Source organism: Mesoplodon densirostris, chromosome 18 (genome assembly GCF_025265405.1).
Source record: "Mesoplodon densirostris isolate mMesDen1 chromosome 18, mMesDen1 primary haplotype, whole genome shotgun sequence".
Lineage (NCBI taxonomy): Eukaryota > Metazoa > Chordata > Mammalia > Artiodactyla > Ziphiidae > Mesoplodon > Mesoplodon densirostris.
In genome coordinates, this window is record NC_082678.1 from 1,139,126 (window position 1) to 1,163,300 (window position 24,175).

A 24,175-nucleotide genomic window follows, 5' to 3' on the forward strand; every position below is an offset into this window, starting at 1 on the left:
ATTTTGAAGTAGTCTTTTGATTCTTCTTTTATCTTTCCCCCTACCCCCTTATTGTTTTCAATGCCTTGATTTGTTTGATTTTTTTTTCTCCCTAGAATATTAGCAGCTTAAAAAAATTGGCAGATTATCTGTTGTTTGGGGGTAGGAAGGATGAGCAGAATCTTGTTTATTTCAAGTTAATCTCAGGTTGTAGCTAGTTTGAGTAAAATCATATGATTTGAGGATTTTTCCTGAGATCATTTTGAGGTTTGGGTTCACATGGGAACTGTTAAACAAGAAACGATCTTTTCTTGTTTAAACATTTCAGATATAATACAACAGTGTACGTATAGGTTAACTTTATGATACTTGAGGTTTTGGGGGATGTCTACCATCGTTGCCCTGGTGGGCCTTTCTTTCCCAACTTTCCCTTCCCTTCTACTTCTCTTTTCTTTTCCCCTTACTGATTACTGGGTGGCATTCAGGACTTTGAAGATAAAGCTCTTCCCAGCATTTAAAGGTACTTTTCAGTTAAACACTATACCATCTCATGTGACTTAGGCCTTGAGAAAACTTGAGTCCATTGACTGTGTTGTTGTACTGATGTAAGTATTTTAAGAAAAGAGTGAGAGGTTCTGAATTTGTTTTATATGATCTTGGTGGTTAACTCATATACCTAAAAATATAATGCTAATATTCAGAATCACAGTAGAGATAAAGAAAACATGAAATGTGGGAAGTCATAGATAGTTTCTGTCAAGATACTTGCTGGAGATGTTAGGCTGGAGAAAATAATGGCCAAAACAATTCAGAAAATCATCCAGAATAACAAAGATATAAACTATTCTTAAGCACCACGAAGTGACATGCCTTTGATAATTTAGAATGCCTTTTAAAAGGTTTTTAATGTGTGTTTACAAGCTAATGTATGAGTTAAGGTAACTCTAGTTGCTGTAGCAAACAAGCTGCAAAAGACATATATAATGATTCAGATGTTATGTTATTTCTTGTTCGTGTGAAACTTCTTTCTTTCTTTATATTGATTGATTGATTGATTGGCTGCACTGCGTGGCTTGCAGGATCTTACTTCCCAAACCAGGGATTGAACCCAGGCCACAACACTGAAAACGCTGAGTCCTAACCACTGGACCACCAGGGAATTCCCTCCCTATGTGAAATTTAAATTGGATGTTTCTGATACATGGGTGGCTCCTTTGGAGACACAGGCCCTTTCCAAATTTGCTCCAAGTTTGTCATACCTACATTGAGTTGGAGGAAGGGGAAAGAGAATGGAGGATTGTGTGGAAGGTTTTTATTGGGCCAGGCCTAGGAGTAGCACACATAGCTTTCACTTCTACTTCATTGGCTATATAACTCAGTTAGAAGCTCACTTACAGAGGCTGGGATATGTAGTCTAGCTATGTGTCCCAAGAAAAAGAGAAACTGCTTTGGTTAGTATCGGCTAGTCTTTTCCTTAGCCTAACAGCCTTAGTAGATGATACATGATTTTGCTCAAGTGTTGAGGCAAGGGAGGGAATGTAACTAAAGCTTAGCAACCATATGCCTATTCTTTCTACTGTGAGTAACCTGAGGAAGAGAAGGTGAGGAAACTTTAATGAAAATATAGCATTTATGATTTGTACTCTCATCTGATTTTTTAATAACTTCAAGGTTACTCTGGTTTAATTTTTATTATCGCTTTAAAACTCTTCACTGAATATTCATTCATTTATTCAACAAACATTTACTAAGTGTTGAGATTTTCTTTTTTGTTCCCTTAACTTCCTGACTTTTACTTTAAAAAAATAGGTTACTCTTAAATTGAGATGCAATTTTCCAATGCTTATGTTAAGGAATAGACTTTGAATGACACTTCCTGCCCCTTTAAAAAAATGTAATTTCCATACAAGAAAATCCACCATTTTAGAGTATACAATTCAATGGTTTTTAGTATATTCATAAAGTTGTACAACCATCATCACTATCAAATTCTAGAACACCATCATTCCAAAAAGAAACACCATACCTGTTAGCACTCATGGTTCCTGGCTTTCCCTCAGCCCTTAGTACCCACTAATCTGCTTTCTGTCTCTATGGATTTGCCTGTTCTGGAATTTCATATAAATGAAATCATATAATATATGGTCTTTTGTGACTGGCTTCTTTCGCTTAGCGTAAGGTTCATCTACGTGGTAGCGTGTATCATTACTTAATTCCTTTTTAAGGCTGAATACTATTCCATTATATGCATATACTACATTTTATGGCCACCCCCGACCCCTTTAATTGCCTGTTTATCCTGCTGGTCTCAGAACTAGAATCAACCAAAACTCTTCCTTGGCTGTCTGAAAGCCTACCTAGTTTTGTAGAGTTTAATACAGTGAACACCCACTTTGGGAAGATATCCTTTGGGTTTCTCATTGGCATCCTGATGTGTCTAGTTACTAGTTCATAAGTGGAGAAGTAGATAACTTAATATTTGAACTATCTTTGAATCATATTCTTTTGAATATGGTTGTCTACTAGTTAACTGGTAATATATTAGTGGTCTTGTTTTGATTTGTATAATACACCTGGGTGTAACTATACAAAAGAAAAAACCTATTTAATTTGTGTGTGTGTGTGTGTGAGTCTGTGTTGGGTCTTCGTTGCTGCACACAGGCTTTCTCTAGTTGCAGTGAGTGGGGGCTACTCTTTGTTGCGGTGTGTGGGCTTCTCATTGCGGTGGTTTCTCTTATTGCAGAGCATGGGCTCTAGGCACACGGGCTTCAGTAGTTGCAGCACATGGGCTCAGTAGTTGCGGCACATGGGCTCTAGGGTGTGCGGGCTTCAGTAGTTGTGGTGTGCAGGCTCAGTAGTTGTGGCTCGTGGGCTCTAGAGTGCAGGCTTAGTAGTTGTGGCACACTGGCTTAGTTGCTCCGTGGCATGTGAGATCTTCCCAGACCAGGGATCGAACCCATGTGCCCTGCATTGGCAGGTAGATTCTTAACTACTCTGCCACCAGGGAAGTCCCAAAACCTATTTAATTTTAATGGGATAGAGAAATAAATTATTTTAGGGCCTCAAGTAAGTAGACTAAGTAGTTGTACTGGAGTGAAGAGGAAGATGGAAGTATATAATACTTATGCTAGAGAAGCTTATTACCATTTCATTAATTTTGAAGTATAATTGACTTAAAATATATTAGTTTCAGGTGTTCAGCATAATGATTTGATATTTTATGTATCACAAAATGATCACCACTATAAGTCATTACCGTCCGTCACCATACAAACTTATTAAAATATTATTGACTATTCTCTTTGTTATAATTACATCCCCATGACTTATTTATTTTATAACTGGAAGTTTGTACCTCTTAATCCCCTTCACTTATTTCACTCCTCCGCTACCACCCTTCCCTCTGGCAAGCAGTAGTTTGTTCTCTGTATCTATGAGTCTATTTCTGTTTTGTTATATTTCTTTTGTTTTTTAGATCCTACATATAAGTGAGATCATATGGTACTTGTCTTTCTCTATTTCACTTAGGGTAATATCCTCAGGTTCATTCATGTTGTCATAAATGGCAAGATTTCATTCTTTCTATGACTGAGCAATATTCCACTTCATATATATATATATATGCCACATCTTCTTTATCCATTCATCTGTTGATGGGCACTTAGGTTGCTTCCATATCTTAGCTACTGTAAATAATGCTGCCATGAACATTAGGGTGCATATACCTTTTGGAATTAGTGTTTTCATTATCTTGAGATAAATATTTGGAAGTGAATTACTGGATTGTATGGTAATTCTGTTTTTTATTTTTTGGGGATCCTCCATACTGTTTTCCATAGTGGCTATACCAATTTACATTCCCACCAACAGTATACAAGGGTTCTCTTTTCTCCACATCGTTTCAAACACTTGTTATTTCTTGTCTTTTTGATAACAGTCAATTCTCACAGGTATGAAATGATGTCTCCTTGTGGGTTTTGTTTTTTTTTTTTTTTTGCAGTACACGGGCCTCTCACTGTTGGGGCCTCTCCCGTTGCGGAGCACAGGCTCCGGACACGCAGGCTCAGCGGCCATGGCTCACGGGCTCAGCCGCTCCGTGGCATGTGGGATCTTCCTGGACCAGGGCACGAACCCGTGTCCCCTGCATCGGCAGGCGGACTCTCAACCACTGCACCACCAGGGAAGCCCTAGTTGCAAGATTTTTGCCTGAGTAAGAAGATTATGAGAAAGAGCATGTTTGGGAGAGAAAATCAGTTCGTTTTGACTTTGTAGACATCCTAGTGACATCATACTATGCATTGTTTTATATTTTTATTTTTATTTTTATTTTATTTTTTTTTTTTTTTGTGGTATGCGGGCCTCTCACTGTTGTGGCCTCCCCCGTTGCGGAGCACAGGCTCCGGACGCGCAGGCTCCGGACGCGCAGGCTCAGCGGCCATGGCTCACGGGCCCAGCCGCTCCGCGGCATATGGGATCCTCCCAGACCGGGGCACGAACCCGCATCCCCTGCATCGGCAGGCGGACTCTCAACCACTTGCGCCACCAGGGAGGCCCTGTTTTATATTTTTAAATTTCAGATATAGCAGTAATATTCAACATCCTTCCATTAATTTCTAGGCACCGTCCCATGTCAGCATTTATGATAATACTGCATTCATTTTAACAGTACCTTTAATTGTTGTATTTGAAAGACACAGGTGTGTGAGGTCCTGTTCTAGGCCCTTTTCAAATGAATAGTAACAATTGGTCAAAGGATATACACATTGCTTATTTTAATACATATCACCAACGTGACCTTCAAAAGAGTAATTCCGATTTATCCTCCAATGATGGCAATCATTTTTTCTTTCTTTCTTTCTTTCTTTTTAAAGTGATTTATTTATTTATTTATTGGCTCCATTGGGTCTTTGTTGCTGCACGTGGGCTTTCTCTAGTTGCGGCGAGTGGGAGCTACTCTTTGTTGCGGTGCACAGGCTTCTCGTTGCAGTGGCTTCTCTTGTTGTGGAGCACGGGCTGTAGGTGCATGGGCTTCAGTAGTTGTAGCACGCGGGCTTAGCAGTTGTGGCTCGTGGGCTGTAGGGTGCAGGCTCAGTAGTTGTGGCGCACGGGCTTAGTTGCTCCGCGGCATATGGGATCTTCCCAGACCAGGGCTTGAACCCATGTCCCCTGCACTGGCAGGCGGATTCTTAACCACTGCGCCACCAGGGAAGCCCTATTTCTTTTTAAAATTCTCCAATCTGGTAACATTTTTTGCTCATCTCCCTATACATTTTAATGATGAATCAACACAGCTTATTTGTTATGGTTCTGAGTAGTCTGTTTAAATCCTGTGCTATATGTTGAATTTATAGGAGTTGTTGGAGAACATAAAGAATGATGAGTATTCAAGCCAAAGAAAGTGCTTGTGTGAATGGGTACACATTATTTTTGGACTGGGGTGGGGTTGGGCTGTATACACAGTAAATTCATCAGGTCATAACTCCTCCCCAAAAGTAACCACTATCCTGACTTCTAACACATTAGATTAGTTTTAGATTAGTTATGTATGTATATGAACTTTGTATTCTTTTGCTTCTGCTTCTTTTCCTCAATATCCTGTTTGTGAGATGTGTCCATGATGTTGTGTACAGCAATAATTTTCTCATTCTCATTATTACATAGTATTCCAGTACATGAATATTTATCCATTTTGCTGTTGGTGGATATTGGGGTTGATTCCAGGTTGGGGCACAAATAGTGCTGCTTTGAGTGTTGTCTTAAATGCCTTTTGGTGGACACAGACATGTTTCATAGTAATGAACTTGTTTTGTCATAGGGTTGGCAAATATTAACTTTATTAAATCTTGCCAGTTTTCAAATTGGGTGTACCAATTTATACTCCCACCAGCAGTGTATAAAAGTTCCTTACCAGAACTTGTTCCTTACCAACACTGTTTTTCATTTTAGCTATTCTGATAGGTATGCAGTAGTGTTGCATTTTGGTTTTTTTACTTTTTTGTTTGTTTGTTTTTTTGCCACGCTGCCTGGCTTATGGGATCTTAGTTCCCCGACCAGGGATCAAACCTGGGCCCTCGGCAGTGAGAGCACAGAGTTCTAACCACTGGACCACCTGGGAATTCCCACATTTTGGTTTTAATATGCATTTCATCATGATTAATAAAGTTGTGTACATATTTTACTTGGCAGTTTGATATCTTTGAGTTTTGTAGTATCTGTGATTAGGTTCTTTCCAGACAGAGGGGTTTTTATTTCAAGTAATAAAGAAGTACTCTTTATACTTTTTTTCCCCAAAGTGAAATTTTAAAGTAGACTCCAATATATAAAACAAATTAAGAGTATCTCTTGAGACGCAGAATACCATGGTAATTAAAAGCTGATTCTGGATCTAGTCTCTTCCATTAGGAATTGTAGTTTTGCCATTTACTAGCTTTGTGAATTTGGGCAAGTTCCTTAACCCCTATTCACTTCAGTTGTGTTATCTCTAAAATGAAATGTATTAAACTGTCGTCATAAGGTTAATGTCAGGCTCAAGGTAGTTAATATAAAGTACGTAGGACAGTGCATGTTACATAACAAGTACTATATAATGTTAGCTGTTAGTAGTAGTGGTGGTGATGGTGATATAAATTTATCTTATGAATTTATACTAAGTTAGTTGACAAGAGTAATGGGGCTCTACTGTTGAGCACAAATTTGAAATTGAGGGTTATGGATGATAGTTGGAATTTTATTTTAGTCTCAGCCTCTAATTTTTTGTTTTGGTTGCATAATACCAGGAAAATTTTGATTCACACAGATGAGCAATTAAAAATACTTATGGTTCACTCAGTGGTTTTAGGATTATGCTTTTAGATTAACTTAATTGATAAGTGACTTGGATTTCCTGTTTTTAAATAAAAATCACAGAAGCTGCACTAAAATTTATTATGGTTTCAGTATCTCTTGTGTTATCACAAAACAGCTGCCTTACAGGTTTGCTTTTTATTGCTTTCAGCCACAAGATAAGATAAGCAGCCCATGTCCTCAAGCCTTGCTTGGCACGATAGATTCTATGGAAACTGTAGTGTGTTTACTCACTGTTGCAAATTTAATGAGCCAACACATAGGTTTGATTAGAAACAAATCAAAAGTCAAAGCTACAGGTTTCCTAATTAATGGTATATTTTCAATATATTCAAACAAAGCTACACAAACCAAAAATGAGTTTACCAGGCAGCACAAGTTATGTGATATATGGTGTCTGGTGTGTTAATATTAGGCATATGAAAACATTCATGCATGTGCTGTTATAGTTCATAGTAGTTACTTCTACAACCAGCTGACACAGTCACTGGCTGTCACTTACAGCCTTGCATGTTTGTAGCTAGCTGACCCTTATACCAAGAGACCACTTACAACTGCTCTCTCTCATGCTTTCAGACAGACTTAAATGAGTATCTTGACAAGCTCCTTTAGCACCAGCTTTACTTCTCCCCAGCAGACTGTCTCCCACTGCTCCTTAGCCAGTATGGGCTCCTCCAGGCTGGCTGGTCTCCCCTCTTCCTTGCCACCTCCATGGTTTTGTGTTCCCTTCTCTGTGACAACAGTGCCTGCCTGCTCTACTGTCATCACTATCTATCTTGGGTACTGTAATTTCTTCGTGGTCCTGCTTGGATTCCATCTTCTCTCAGAATCACTCCTCTCTGATACCATTCTTTCCTGTGAAATCCTGTTCTGACATTCTATATCTCAGGATCTTAAAACTTTTTTTTAAAGTATCAAAGTTGTGCTCCATGAGCCACGTAGTGGCTCACACAAACTCCATCAGCAGAGGGAGCTAAATGAAAGAAGATGAGTCCCTGAAATTAAGACCTGAAGTAGAGAAAGTACTTATAAATAGTGACATGTTCACATACTGCTCAGTAGTGAAAAAGAGCTGGAATAATATTAGAAATCAATGATTTGGACCATAGTCCCAGGTTAAAACTTCTATGAGGAGATTTGTAAAGTGTTTTTCCAAGAGGTAATTCTATATCATGTTAAAAACCTACTTAGATGGGGATGACCTGATAAACATATACATATTAGGAGAAGAAATCGGATGTTTAGTTTTTAAAAAAATTCTGTTCATTCCCTCTCCAAAAGTTTTATTAAGGATGACGAAATGAGGTCACTAGCTTTGTCAAGAATTTCATATGGAACAATGAGTCCTGAAGTTATCAAGGATTATGGATAACCCATTCCAAGTTTTAAAGATAGAATTTTCAAGTAAATTTCTTATATTTTGTTTTGATTAAGTGTATGTATCTTAATTTCAGTTAGCAGACTTGAAGAAAGAGAAGCAGAACTGAAGAAGGAATATAATGCATTACATCAGAGACACACAGAGGTGGGTTTCTAGGTTGTTCTTACCATACTAATATTGAGATAAAGAAATTAACCTTAGAAAATGTGTCTTAATTTCTCTTTGAAAATCAGTTAGTATAATCCTTGGGGATTATTTTGAGAAGACTTTAAATTTCATGTATCATACACTTAGTTACCAAATGTTGACTTTTAATGTCCTTTATCTGGCATTAACTTTTCATGTGGTGAATTAGTGTGCCACAGAGTAGTGTAATTATTAAGGCAGTTCCAATACTTGTGTCTTTGGCTGGTTAAGTAAGAACTTAATGTGTGCATAATAAAAAGTATACGTGATACTAATGTGAGAGAACAGATATAATTTGTTTCGTTACCTGTTGGGAAATGATGGATTGGTAAATTGTTGGTCAGAGTCTCTACATTCAGTAGGGACTTTATACAGTATAAAGGACTTATTTGCATCAAGCTCATAACAAATAACAAACAAATTATAATGTCTTAAAATGACTCTAAAACAGGTTTTCTGCATGAAATTTCAGTATTTTGGATGAACAACTCTAGCACATAATCACTGCAAAGCAATTTAGAAAATGTACTTGAGGGTTTTTTAACCTTTTTATGATTCTCTGTCAGCCTTTTATATGTTTCCTTTGTTTCTTTCTATCTCCTTAATGTGAAAATTGTTTCTGTGTATCATGGTCATTCTGGGGTTCACATACCTAAATAAATAGAATTTTCATAGATGCATGCACTGTTACCTGAAAAAAATAATTGCTCTCTTTCCCTTTCTAGTCCAGTCTTTCCCATGATATAGATGGTTCCAGTCTTCAGCTTCCATTTTCCTTTCACTAGTTTGGGTGATCTCTTATCCTGCCTCTGGTAGGGACCTATATTGTTGCTTTTAAGGAATGTAAAACCCCACTGCACTGTTTCATTTGCTTTGGAGAGTAGTGTGCTTAACACTTTCTTGGGGAGGTGCTGGAATTTCTTCCTGACATGTGAGGCTTGATTTAACTTACATAACCACACACTAAGCATGAAGTGTCACAGAATTGATAGTTAGTGGTGGAGGGAAAAGATTGGCCACAGAGGGCTGGAACCATAGATCTCTTGAAAAACAGGAACAGCTTACACAGCAGCCTTTTCAGTATGTAAAAAATAACCACATTTTAATAAGACGGTACTTGGTAGATATTAAGACTGTTAAAGAACAACTGATTGTTAAAGGTCTGTTGTTGGTTCTTTTCACACCATTCAATTCAGTGCCTGGACAATGCCCTGTACTAGTAGTGCTTATCAATGCTGATAATTATAAGCGTGTTTGGGGGAATAGGTTTATGTGCCATAAATAGTTGATAGTGATGAATAATGAATAGTCATTTTGTTTTTTCACTGAAGTTTTAACCTTTGTAATAGTTGAGGATTGTTAAACTGAAATATGTATAAAATATGCAGTCTAGAAAAAAAATCATTGTAAAGTGAAATTTCATATTTTCTCTCAATATGTATTTAGCAAAAGTGAAGATGTGTTCCAGCAGAAAAAGCAACCTGACATCTTAATTTCAAATGAAAAGATATAATAATTTTTCTATTTCTGTTCCTTCAGAGAAGGACAGCCCAGGAAGAAGAAAAGATCTCAGGAAAATCCGAAATACCAAGGCAGAGATTTGGGTCTCTCTAGTAACCAAGGCAGATCTTACATGTAGCATTTTCATAGGGTCCCCACCCTTAGTCGTAAGCAGCTTCTATCCTCTGCCCTGATAGGCTCTCTGTATTTCGTTCTGCCTCAAGGAAGGTTTATATAACACAGATATGGCTGCTTTAAAATGTGGGTCTTTTCTATTCTAGCCCACATTTTTCTGTGTTTATACAGCTGTACTAGAAATACAATTCAATTAGCAATTATAAATAGCTATCCAATGCTAAAGAACTAGGTGTCCTTTAAAGGTAAATTCTGAAAACCTTCAGGGAAAGGAAGTCTGAAGGATTTAACCTTAATCTCTCCACTGTTACTTCTAACTAAGGTAACCTTTGTTATAGGCTACAAAAAAGTTGTTTAAAAGCACTTTTATCAAAAGCATTGTTTGCTGCTTAAGGGAAATTTCTGGCTCTTTTTGTAATGTGAATAACTGTTCTCTAATTAACTTCAAAATTGTATACACATTACTGAATTTGCTTGAAAGAAGACATGCCTTGAAGAGGGCATTGGAGGAAATATACATACTCTTATATTAATCACTAAAACCTTGAACCCCGGTCTTACATCAGGGACTGTTTAAATGCATTTTGATCTCATCCTCTGAGTAAATTCTTATCATCCACCCCCATTTTACAGATTGAAGCTTAGAAAGAGAAGATGGAGTGATTTGTCCCAAATGCCATGCTAGTATGTGACTGGATTTGAACCTGGGTCTGTCTGATTCCCTTGCCTGAATTTTCAATAATGCTTTTAGGTTATGAAACACATGGACGTTAAATGCACTAGAAAATTTTCTTCGCCTCTTTGTTTTATGCCATCTCAACCACTTTAAGAATAGTGGCTTTGTGGATATACTTATAGGATTTTGAGCTGCATATGGAAGGATTCAAGGCCAACAGAATTAAAAGGATTCATGCCACTTGTCTTCAAAACCTCTATTTTTGCCTTGCTTTTCTAATAACTATTGCCTTGCATTTCAGTTTTAGCCAAAGTTGACAGTCAACCTCTGCTGTGAAGATTTCTCTAAGTGGGAGGGGAGTTGGGATGTTCTAAACAGTGTGCTTGGGACCCTTCTTCATGACCCCAGCTACTTGTTGCTGAAATGACTCCTGGATATGTGTGAATTAATGTGCATACCTGAGAAAATTGAGAGTTGCCATTCTGAGATAAGGAGGGATGGGGCTGTTGGACCCAATAGTAAGTTATCTAAAGCATATCCTATTTTACTCTACCTCTCTTTTCTACCTGGCAGCATTGCCCCCTACTCAGTTTTTTATTAAGAAAACCAGAGCTACTCTGTGAAGCCCTGTAATTAAAACTTAAATTTTTATGTACAATTTATTGTTTCTACTTTTTTGTGCATATATAGAATATAGTGCATATTTTATTTCAGACATCAGGAAATGCTTTAGGATGTGGGGTTTTCTTGTGGGTGTGAGGAAGAAAGGACAATGAACTTATTGCCTGCCTCCAGAATTGACTGAAAGGGCAGATACACCATGAGTCCTATAATGCTTAACTACTCTGATGACTGAGTCAGATGGACCTGAGCTCTGGCCACAAAGCCAACTAGCTGACAGTTAGAGCACAGTTAATCATTAACTAGCTGGTCAAGTTGGGCAAGTTATTTTAGCCTCCTTAAACTGGAGTTTATCTAGAAAATCATATTGTTGTTGTGAGGATTAATTGAAACAATGTACATGCACTGGCTGATTTGTAGTTGGTGCTCAATAAATATTAGCTGCCAGTTTTGTTGTTGTTGTTCTTTCCTATTAAGTGTTAGTTTAATTGGGTTGAAACCAATTTCATTATGTCGACCATTTTGGAATGTCAGAAATAGTTACTTGGGTCAGTCATTTGAAGAAGGTTTGGAATTCAACATCTAAATTAAAAATTTTTTAACGTATTCATTTAAGACAAGAATCAATCTATAGAATGCACGTTTGGTGTAGAACTGATTCTGTATCTTTGAATTTTATTTAATCTTTTTATTTGTCTATATTGAATAAATATCAATAAATTATTATAAAAGCAGTCTAGGGGAGATTTCTATTCATTTGAATGCTTAAAGAAACTTAGATTCTGCCATTTGAACGAATCAAATTCATATAATCACTCTCCATTATAAAAGTATTTGACTTAGATTTTCTAAAATCTTTTGAAAATTTAAATTGGTATCTATTTGGCCCAACCATCACTTTGTTATACTAGTCTCATTTAAATTTTTTCCCTTAAAGTTTTCCCTGATACAAGAAGGAAACAGCTCATTATTTCTGACTCACTGACACAAAGACAAAAACTGTATTTCTGCAAAACTGTTTTTTAAATGGTGATAAAGAGAAAATCTTTAAATTTAAAAGTTTTAAAAATGCTTTCATATGCCATATCCATGTGATTCTGTATTCATTTTTCCTTGTCTGATACATTTCTTATTTGGGCTAGTTTTAATTGGGGAACAGCCTGATTGATTCTTTTATATTTGATTTGATAGAATTACCCATCTTAATCCATGCATCAGAATTCATCTTTTTGTTTATTTGAAGTAAATAACAGTTTCAAATTGATTTACATACTTCTTAATTTTTATATATGTATGCATGCCAAGTAAAATTTTCACAACAAAAGCATACTTTAAAAAATATATTTATTTATTTATCTGGCCACACTGGGCCACTGCGGGATCTCAGTTCGCCGACCAGGGATCGAACCCTGGCCACAACAGTGAAAGCGTGGCCAGGGTTCGAAAAAAGTTTTTTGCTATGCTAAGCAAGATGTTGGCTACTTTTGCGGACACTAGCATCCTTAAATGTAAGCATTTGCATATTCCTTTGCCGTTAAAAGAAAATTTCATCCTTAATATTCTTTTACATGGAATGTAGTCTGATAAATAAGAAATTTATATTAAAAGGTTTCCCTTGCTAAAACAGTATGTCTTTATTCCAGGTATTAGTCTTAAAAGTTTGTGTATTCTTTTCTTTCTTCAAAATAGATGATCCATAATTATATGGAACACTTAGAAAGAACAAAACTTCATCAGCTCTCAGGGGGTGATCAACTAGAGTCCACAGCTCATAGTAGAATTAGGTAAGCTTTTTAATACATTTTTGCCTTGGGAAAAAGGGAAATAAAATAATCTGTTTGTTTCTGTTTCTCTCTGTTCTTTAATCCTGGAACAATAGTTAAGCTGATTCAAAAAGCTCTCTACTGTAGCTGGAATGCTACAGGAGAGAGTAGCATGGAAAAACAGAACAGCTTTCACTAATGAAGAGGTAAATTGTGAGCTATGCTATATATGGCAACATATCGAGGTATTTTGATTGATTTCTGATATTTAATGAAGATTACACTAGGTTTAAAATTGTCTGATTTGTGAGAATGATGAAAAATTTTCATTTCTCCTGTATAATTGGTTTAAAAGTCCTTTTTGTTACAGAGAGGCATGTTTGAAAGGGTTAGTTAGCTAAGACTTCTGTTTGATGTAGGAGTGTGAATAAATTATGTAGATCTCCAAGCATTGTAGCCAATGAGCTCAGCCAGGACTCTTAGTGGAGAGGAAAACAGTTAATAGGCTTGCCGGTCGCTCTGGATTGCTGCATAAATGCTAGGAGCAGCAGCTCTATGGTTATGAGGTGGGGAGAGCGGGATGACGTCATCGCTTCGGAGCTGCTGCAGGATGGAGTGGAAAGCTGCTGCTGATGGCATTGTTTTTGTGGCAGCAGCTGAATGACAGATCCTCACTACAAAGATACCCCTTTGGCCCCCGTGTAGGCCTCCTGGTTCCGGTGTTTCACCATGCCAGCACAGCGCCATGAGTCCTGGATGCATGCTGCTGTTTGTGTTTGGCTTTGTTGGCGGGGCGGTGGTCATTAATTCTGCTATCTTAGTGTCTCTCTCTGTTTTGCTGCTTGTGCACTTTTCTATTTCTACCGGAGTGCCAGCTCTGACGCAGAACCTACCAAGGATACTCAGGTACTTTAGTCTCTCTTAGAAGTCCCTGTTTAGTTGGTTTTTCTTGAATTTTTAGCTTTACAGGTCTTCTTTGTAACCATTTCTGTTGCAGATTGAAACAATGGAAAATGGATTGAAGCTGAGATTTCATTTCTTATTTATAGTAATTTATGGGCTATCACTTAGGGATACGGCTTGGTGTTTGGAAAGCACCAACTTAAGAAAAAGATTTTCAGATTGTACTTATACACAAGTACAAGATCAGTGTGGTCTTGTTTTAAGCAGTGTTCAAAGAGTAAAGGGAGAGCAGGCGTCGAGCACTGGGTCTACATTTGCACGGTCTCTTCGTTTAGTATCTGAGTATTTAGGAGCAAATAATCTTTTATGGTGGGACTTGTAGTTGATTAGGCACAGGCCATAGGTGTTTATTTTGTCCCAACTATCCTTCGACTGATGGAGGTTCAGGCATCCTTTTTGCAGTTGTTGCAATTTTTGATAGCAGCTCATGGGAACTGACAACTTAAATATTTTCTTCCTAAAACTAAATATATTTTAAAGCGAAAGGATTTAAACCTTTTAGGGCAAGGAATTCCTTTTTTTCCCCCAATTATTTACACATCAAAGTTACGAAAGCTTTACAGAGCCTATTCACTATTGTTTTGTCAGATGTTGCCTTTTCTTTGTAGACTTGGGTGACAAATATCCATGCCCGCTTGTGGGGGTAGTCATTAATCTCTGTAGCTTTTCTGCTCTTCACTCTACTTGCACGCTCTAAGAACCATCTTCTGTATTTTAGAGATTTAATGTTTTGGTTTCTTTTGTTTTCTAACTCATCAAACTAAAATTAGCTGATTTGTTGAGATTTTTGCTTTGTGCATCGTTTTAAATGAGGGTTCACAGTGTATAGCTTTTTATAAGTGTTTACTTAAAACTCAACTCCTAATTGTGGACTTAAAGTAAGGTGAATTAAAGTAGTAAATTCCCTCAATGTGTTCTTTTTTTATTCATGGTCCATTCATGTTCAACATTAGTTTAAGGTCCAAAAATTAAATTTCAACTATGGTCTTAAAACTAGGTACTTGGTCATTTTTTTTTTCCTGATTTTATAAAAATCAGGAGCAAATCTTATCACTTGTGTATATTTTAATACATAAAGGATTTGTATGTATGTATATATAGGCTTTTAGGAAATTGAAAAATACGTTGACTCAAGAATATTTAGACTATTAAAATAAGATTAGTCTCAAAGGGCTGGCTTAGGTTTCCATTCCATTTAAGATGCCAGTGCTGTGCTGTGCCATGCAGTGCTGTGCTGTGCCATGCAGTGCTGTGCAGTGGGTGAGAGGTTTGGAGTCGGACTGCCTGTCTACAAACGCTCTGCTACATGTGAGCTGTGGGGCCTTTGGCAAGGTGCTTACTCTCTGTGCCAGAGTTTCCTCCTCTGAGGTTCTTACCCCATTGGGTCGTTTTAAAAAACACGTGAGATGATTATTTCGTATTCAATCAGTCGCAAGATATATTGTAAATTAAACAAGTAAATAATTTTCATAGTCACTTATATCTACTACATTTTTAGCAAAACTATTTTAGCTCTAGCTGTTTTATTCATAAAATAACTTATGATTAAATTCAAAAAGTTCCTTGACATAAAAGTTGCTGTTGATCTGATTGAAGAAAGTCTTCCATATTCAGTCTTTAATATTAAGATTAAATTGTCAAGAAATAGGTAGTTCCAAGGAAAGTACATGGGTCTTGAAGTCAAAACAGGCCTGACTTTGAATCCCATTTCTGCTGATTACTAGTGCCTAAAGTCTCTGAGTGTCACTTTTCCTAATCTGAAACCAGGGAAAATAATTCCTATTTCCTTATGAGGATTAAATGAGATAATGTAAATAAATCATCCATCTGAGTGCTTGCCACATGGTGGGTGTTGAACAAATGTAATCTTTTTACTGCTCTTTATAATATGTACAGTAGATTTTATTAATTATTATTTGTTTTAAATGAGAATAATAAAGCTGTTTCAAAACATATTTGCAAAATTATTTATGCACATAAGGTAACATTTAAATAACCAATTAAAAAATGGATATATGGCAGTTTTTAAAAATATGTAACAAGGATTCTGATAGCTGATAATAGCTTTGTTTCTAGATAGTAATGCATTATTGAAACACCTGTGGTTTAAATCTGCCACTTGATATTTTCCCACATGTATTTCATTCTTTGGCTTCTTTTTTGAGTTTTACTGAAGCGTTTAATATATAGAGTATCAAACATGCATACCAATATAGTACAGGACTAATGTTCACTTTTCAGGGTTTCCTTTTGAAAATAGGACTCTACTTAACGTGCATAATTACATGTCCTTCTCCCTCCCCGCCAAGTCTTACGTAGTTTATCAGTAAAAAAAGGAGAGAAAAGATGTGTGTAGTAATACAATTTTTCCAGAGTTGGAACAGTGTAACCTAGAGCATCACTGACCCTCTTGACAGCTATCAGTCTCTGAAGAAAAATTCCCTCCCTGTCAAGCAGTTTCTGAAGGATAAATATAAGCAGTACAAAGGTTTGAATTCTACTTATATTTTGGGTTGTAGATTTAGTATTTAACAGGAGTAGGAAAGTAAAACTTGGACCCACAGCCGACTCCTTCCCCCAGATTTTCCAGTATTTAACATGTGTGAAAATGATTGTGTTGTCATTCATGAAGGAAGATCATTCTCATGACTGGCCTGTATTTTGATTTCTGTTGGCAGTGTGATGAATTCGAATGAAGTTTGTATTGTCTTTCTTTGCACTTGGGGTTAGAGAGCCTTCCATTAACTTCCATCTTATTAAATTCCTGGTCACTTTTTGCTAAAGTCATTAAGATATGTTAAAAAAAATAAGTAATCTAGTAGCTCTTAGACCCTTAGATTTTCAGTTCCCAAAATACGTTCCCCACCCAAAATTTCCAATCGTTGTCACCGTCATTTGGTGAAATAAAGGGCATTTTAAAATCAAGCAGAAAAGATGTGGCAAAGGGGTGAAGCATTCTCAAGAAAGAACAGGTTCTGTGCTATGTGGAAGCATGTATGTGTATAATGTGTTCTGTATTATCCAGTAAGGGTATAATAAATAATGCCTCTTTGCTGTGGACTTGTGACAACTTTCTTGCTGAACCAGCGTTTGGGAGTAACTGGTATAAAGAACAGCTGACTACTTTGTTATTTGGCTGTTCTGGCAGGTCGTGGAGACAAACTTAGATTTGGTTTTAAAATCTAGCCTTTTATTATGCTGCCTACATGCGTTTGAATTTTCCTCCCAAATCAAATAGGAAAAGTACCCCAAGTGTGAAGAAGTTATATATAATTAACTCTTGATAGAGAAAAGTCCTGTTCTATTTCCTTGTGCCTACAACTTTAATAAAATGCAGTCTCACAACCCTTTTGCTTCACCTAATCTTTAAGAAGGTGTTTGACAGTTGTACTAATCCTTTCTGATTATCATTAGGTATGAAAGCAGTGTACCCTTTGTGTTCAGTGAGGGCACATTTCAAAAGTGGCTCAAGTTTCTTGGTATGAAAATAAGCTTACAGAATAAAGACTTATTTAGAAAAACTGAATGTTTTCCAGCGTTTATTGACAACCTCAGTGTTTCTGTCCTAACTTACATTTTTTCCCGGCAGCACTATGGTTCTTAGAAGCTCCAAACCTTTAGTGTCTCATTTCTTGCTAATTTCCATTTGAGTTAATGACCCAGGATGACCCAGGCTTATTCCTACCCTCTAGAAGTCCTTTGCATTAACAAAGGATGTGTTTCTTGTTAAAATTCTATTATTAAAATTGAAACTCTGGTTCACTGGAATTTCCCACAAAGCGCTGGAAACTCTACAGTCTTTCATAGAATTTTTTGGCCTCCTTGTTTGGAGAAACTGACAATTGTTTTCTCATACATAATGTGGTGGAAAGGGTCTCATATATTGGCTCTGTAGAACAATACAGCTTTCCTACTTTAGGGGATAAAACTCTGAAAGCACACACACACACACACACACACACACACACACAAACCCCAGAAGTTGAGAATTAATGTTTTATTCAGAGACATTTCTAAGGACTATAGCCCAGCAGGGCAGCCTCTCAGATAGCTCTGAGGAATCGTCCCAAACCGGCAAAGGGAGGAACCAGGATATATAGGCGTTTTTGCTGAGAAAAATAAATAAATAAATAAAAACAACATATAGTGGAACATCAAAAGATTTCTGCTAATCACAAAAGACAGACATCTCAAGTTAATGATTTTAATACTTTTCTGTGTATGGGATGCTCATTGAAATTATTCCTTTGATATGTGTCTTAACTATCTAGGGTCAGTATACTGTTTTTCTCCATCCTGAATTCCCTTCAGGGCCCTCCATCAGGGCTGGCTGCAGTGGCTGATGGCTGAATGGCAGACAACGTTGTTTGTTTACTGAAATGGCAGGCAACATTTTTTTGGTCCACATGTTCTTTTTACCATTTAATCAGTGGCCCTGATTTAGACCATATATTGATTTTCCTCTAGGCAGAAAAGAGATACCCTGAAGAGGCATGGTAAATATCTAGGGATTAACACGAGGAATTGGGAAGTCTAGGAGCAGGAGTTGGGGTAAGGGACTCATCAGTAACTTAATAAGATTTCCTAAACTATATTTTACTACCTTTCTTAGTTGATTCCCTGGGGCTAATTTAGCTTCTGAGACTCTGTCCTTTCTCTTTGGTAAGTCTGCTTGTTCAGATAGGCAGACAGAATTATTTAAGAGTGATAATTCTGAAGCAGTGACAGCCCAGGCTTATTACTTACAGTCATGATGAATAGCAATTAAAGACGAATTAATGCTTAATTTTTCTCCCCTCTCCAAATAGAAAAGAACGCCCTATATCATTAGGGATTTTCCCATTACCTGCTGGAGATGGATTGCTTACACCTGACACTCAGAAAGGTGGCGAGACCCCTGGATCAGAGCAATGGAAATTTCAGGAGTTAAGTCAACCACGTTCTCATACCAGCCTGAAGGTAAGCTTTATTCTGTGAAAATCTTCACTTTATGTTTTATAAGCTTTCTTATCCAAATTGAAGTGCTAGACAACCAGAACATAATAAAATGAAATAGTGTGTACACATTTTAGTTCATAAAACAGATGCTTTTTTTAAATTGGAAATGAGCTCTTCCCAAGAGTTTTAGTTTTTTATTATACTTTTTCAAGTTATATAGGAAAACAGAGTCAAGCGTTGTTACATCTTGGTTGTCATACTAATGACAAGCATTTCTATTTGATTTAGGCTATTTCTATTTGATTTATATTATATGAATTTAGGATGGGGTGACCAGTGAACCTAATTATGTTTTTTAGAATTGAAAATTATTGCCACCTGAAATACTTGGTTCACTGTTAGGAAGCTTCACAATTTAGTAGGGCTTCACTTAAAAAAAAAAAAGATACTTTCTTCAAAACCTTCATAAAGCAATATCCAAAAGTGCATTGTGTTTAGCTAAAAAGACCTGGTGTTAGTTCATTATAGATTATGTTCTTGACCAAGATTTTGTCACCAAATAACTTATAAATATAAATAATAATATATTCTAAGAGTGGAGATATACTAATAATTGAAAATAATTGAAGTTATAGTGTATATCTTATAAAGTGCAATATTTATAAAGGGAACACTGATTATAAAGGAACCTTGTTACATTAGAAAATCTACTCTGTCATAAAACAAACAGGCCACCTACAGTGAATACAGTTGAGTTACTTACGTCTTTACCTCCTTTTTCTGGTCTCTTTTTCTCCAAATTACTTATCATGGTTTAAGTACTTACATAGGTAGCTCTTATGATCCTTCTAGATTACGAAGTCATTTATTTACTTACTTTCTCTCCAAATCCATGCGGTTTGTTTAGTGCTGTATCCCTAGCACTTAGAAAAGGTGTCTAGCACATAATCGTCACTCAGAACATGTTTGTCAAATGAATTATTTGTTTTAGATGTTAGAAAGACTCTTTTGAAGATAATATAAATGGTCTGTTTTTCAGCTCTAGTAGGTAGAGGCATTTAGAATCATTCCATTGACCTTTGAAATGTGCTCAAAACAGTAAACAGTCAATAAATATTTCATAGCTTTGCTCCCACTGAAAAGTATTTTTAACAGTAGGCCTAACCTCACCTTTTTCTCATTCTCCTTTCTTTTTTGCTCACTTTATTGGAAGGTAATTATGCAGCTGCTCAGTATCAGTCCACAGTGGTGCCACTAGGAAGTTTTCTCGTTCTTACCCCTGTGGCCACACTGACTTTTTTAGCCTGCCTGTTGGTTTCATAGATCTTCCAAAACACCCAGCTCTCAATCGCCTACTTGCCGTGTCCCTTTCCCAAAACAAAATTAAGTAGGAGGGATACTTCTAGGATATCAAAAATGTATACCATATGGTAACTGTATTTTAACTACTATCCAAAAAGATACCTTAAAGAGAAGATTGTTATTTAATCCAGTCCTATATAGTATACCTGAAATCTTCAGGTATACTATACCATTTTATATAAGGGACTTGAGCATCTGTAGATTTCGGTATGCACAGGGAGTCCTGGAACAATCCCCTGTAGATACCAAGGGACAGCTGTACTGGAAAATCTGCCAGGACTGATGCACCTAGAAAAATATACAAGTTGTTCTTAAAAAGAAGTATTTGGGGCTTCCCTGGTGGCGCAGTGGTTGAGAATCTGCCTGCTAATGCAGGGGACACGGGTTCGAGCCCTGGTCTGGGAAGAGCCCATATGCCACGGAGCAACTGGGCCCGTGAGCCACAACTACTGAGCCTGCGCGTCTGGAGCCTGTGCTCTGCAACAAGAGAGGCCACGATAGTGAGAGGCCCGTGCACCGCGATGAAGAGTGGTCCCCGCTTGCCACAACTAGAGGAAGCCCTCGCACAGAAATGAAGACGCAACACAGCAAAAATAAATAAATTAATTTAAAAAAAAAAAAAGAAGTATTTGTACATATTATTCCTTTACTTATTGTATTTTTGTGGGGGAAATCAACAAACAAACAAACGAAATCATGGAATTTCAAGTAGTGTTATGTACTATTTTTTTTTTTTTCTTTTTTCTTTTTTTTTGCGGTATGCGGGCCTCTCACTGTTGTGGCCTCTCCCGTTGCAGAGCACAGGCTCCGGATGCGCAGGCCCAGCGGCCATGGCTCACGGGCCCAGCCGCTCCGCGGCATATGGGATCCTCCCAGACCGAGGCACGAACCCGTATCCCCTGCATCGGCAGGCGGACTCTCAACCACTGCGCCACCAGGGAGGCCCTATTTTTAAAAAGCTAAGTAAGGAGCTAGAGAGTAATTAGTAAGGAGGAGTGCTTATTTTAGAGTGGTGAAGGAAGGCCTCTTGGAGGTGGTGACTTGTGCCCTGAAATGAAGGAGGTACAGGTGCATGGAAAGGTTCAGAGGACTGTGTGTTTCAGGACGACCAACTAGCATCTGTAAAGACCCCAAGATGGGGACAGACTTTGGTGTGTTTGAAGAATGTATTTTTTTCTCTTCATCCCATTCCTCTGAGACTTCAGTGCTACCTACTGCACCAATGTGCCTTTTTTCATGGTTACCCCAAATATCCATCTCTCTAAATAGTATGATGGGGACTTCCCTGGTGGCACAGTGGTTAAGAATCTGCCTGCCAATGCAGGGGACATGGGTTCGATCCCTGGTCCAGGAAGATCCCACATGCTGCAGAGCAGCTAAGCCTGTGAGCCACAACTACTGAGACCTCATGCCACAACTACTGAAGCCCACATGCCTAGAGGCCGTGATCCACAACAAGAGAAGCCTGCATACCACACAAAGAGTAGTCCCTGCTCGCCGCAACTAGAGAAAGCCTGCACACAGCAACGAAGACCCAACACAGCCATAAATAATAAATAAATAAATAGTGTGATGGAAAATTCTCATTCCCATCTTGCCTTGTAGCAGCATTTGACACATTTGAATACTTTCTACTTCTTCTTTTTTTAAATAAAATTTGTCTTTCCAACTTAGTTTTCTTCTAATTTTATTTTTAAATTGTTTTTTATCATTCTTTTGTAAAAAAATTTATTTTATTTTTGGCTGCGTTGGGTCTTTGTTGCTGCGCGCAGGCTTTCTCTAGTTTTGGTGAGCAGGGGCTACTCTTCGTTGTGGTGCACAGGCTTCTCAGTGCGGTAGCTTTTCTTGTTGTGGAGCATGGGCTCTAGGCACACGGGCTTCAGTAGTTGTGACACGCGGGCTCAGTAGTTGTGGCTCACGGGCTCTAGAGCGCAGGCTCAGTAGTTGTGGCGCACAGGCTTAGTTGCTCCGTGGCATGTGGGATCCTCCCGGACCAGGGCTCGAATCTGTGACCCTGCATTGGCAGGTGGATTCTTAAGCACTGCGCCACCAGGGAAAGCCCACTTTCTGCTTCTTGAAATGCTTTCTTCACTTTGCTCCCAGGATACTTCTCTTTCTTTCTCTTTCTCTTTCTCTCCCCCTCTCCCCCCCCTCCCCCTCTCACTCTGTCTCCCATCTCCCCCTCTCCCTCTCTCTCTGGTTTTCTTCACAGGTCCTTTTCCATTGCTGCTTTTGCACCTCTAAATGTTGTAGTTCTCGAGGGCTTAAATTTCAGCCCCCTCCTCTACTTAATGTGGGTAGCTCAAGTTTCATGTCTGTAAATACCATCCACCCATCAGTGTTCACAAATTCGAATTTCTGACCTTGAACCCTTTTCTGAACTCCACACCTGTGCATCCCATTGCTTTTCTATATAGTTTTCCCACATACGTATTTGTATCCTGCTTAGGTTACCACCAGTAGAAGTATTCTTTCAAGGCCAATCTAAATGCCACAGCTTACATGAAGCTTCACCTGACACCTTTTGATGGTCCTCAAATCAAGTTTAGAGATCAGTTTAAGGCAGAAAGCACAGGAATTTTATATTGTATCATTAACAGAAATTTCTTAATGGGGGGCTACTAGCAAAATTGGTAAAAAGGAACCTCTTATGTTAAATGACATTTTCTGTTGAAAATGTATTATAAAGATGCTAGGGTGGAAATGGGTAAAAATGTTAAGGTAAGGTTGTTCATCCAACTGAATTCTATTCACGAAGGAGGAAATAGAAAGTGTATATTACTCAAGAAAGGTGGCTGTGGTGGGAGGACAGTGAAAAGGTGTTTTCAGTTGGCAGAGGGTGAAGGGAAAAGGACTCTCAGAAGGCGCGAGACTGGGATGTTTGTGTGCTTAGACGAGGAGTCCGGTAGGAAAAGAAATTGAAAACAGCGGAGTGAAGGATGATGATGATACAGCAGAATTACTGAGGAAGGGCCAGGGGACAGGGGGCACATATCCCATCTGCCATTAAAATCGACTTTATTGACAGGACGTCTCAGTTTTTCCTAACCTTTTGCTATTACAAGCAATGCTGCATTGAATAACCTTGTACATAATTTTGTACTTGTATTTATAATTCCCATAAGTGGGATTGCTGGATTAAAGCATGTATTTAAGATTTTGCTAGATGTCACCAAATTGCCTGCCAAAGGGATGGTAGCTGTTTGTATTCTCACCAGCTATGTTGTATAAGTTCTTCATTGCTTTACAAGTTTAGAGTTCAGATATCTCTCCCTTGTGCCCAAATATAGAAAGAGAACAAAGTGTTTTAAATATCATTTAAAATATCCTACACATAAAATTTTCATGCTGTTTTCTAGACCTTGCTTAGTATCACTTTGGCAATGATTTCATAGATTCCATCTAGTTTCACATGTACACATATATATGTATATATACACCTATGCATGTGTATGCACCTGCACATGCCTAAAGACGTGTGTGATTGTACACATATGTATATATACTCTGAAAAAGTATTATTTTTTCCTTTAGAGTCTCCTGGGTTGTTGGTTATTAGTAGAATGTGACTTTTAGAACTGAGAAAAACAATTTTAGCTAAAAAGCAATTGGATTGATACCTACTTGTGAAAGTTTTAAAGAGTGCTTTTGAAACCACATGACTTGAAATACTTCAGTGGAACTGCTGTGAGAAGGTCTTGTTAGCAGGATTGGTATATAAAGCCAGTGGTCAATGTGTGCTGCATTCGTCAGGGGACGTGCTTAGCATGCAGAATGGAAAATTTCTGAACAGAGCCAGCATTATTGTTTAGAAGAGTTTTCCATCCT

The 24,175-nt window shown here is 37.7% G+C and overlaps 1 protein-coding gene across 2 annotated transcripts in view; it reads left to right on the forward strand.

Annotated features, from left to right (window-relative positions):
- Positions 1-24,175, forward strand: part of SPAG9 (sperm associated antigen 9) — a 136,439-nt gene that overhangs the window by 52,935 nt on the left and 59,329 nt on the right. For both annotated transcript variants that reach the window (XM_060082898.1, XM_060082899.1), the window contains exons 3-5: positions 8,277-8,347; positions 13,011-13,105; positions 18,856-19,006. In XM_060082898.1, the coding sequence (XP_059938881.1) occupies positions 8,277-8,347; positions 13,011-13,105; positions 18,856-19,006 (317 nt within the window). The remainder of the gene's footprint in view (positions 1-8,276; positions 8,348-13,010; positions 13,106-18,855; positions 19,007-24,175) is intronic.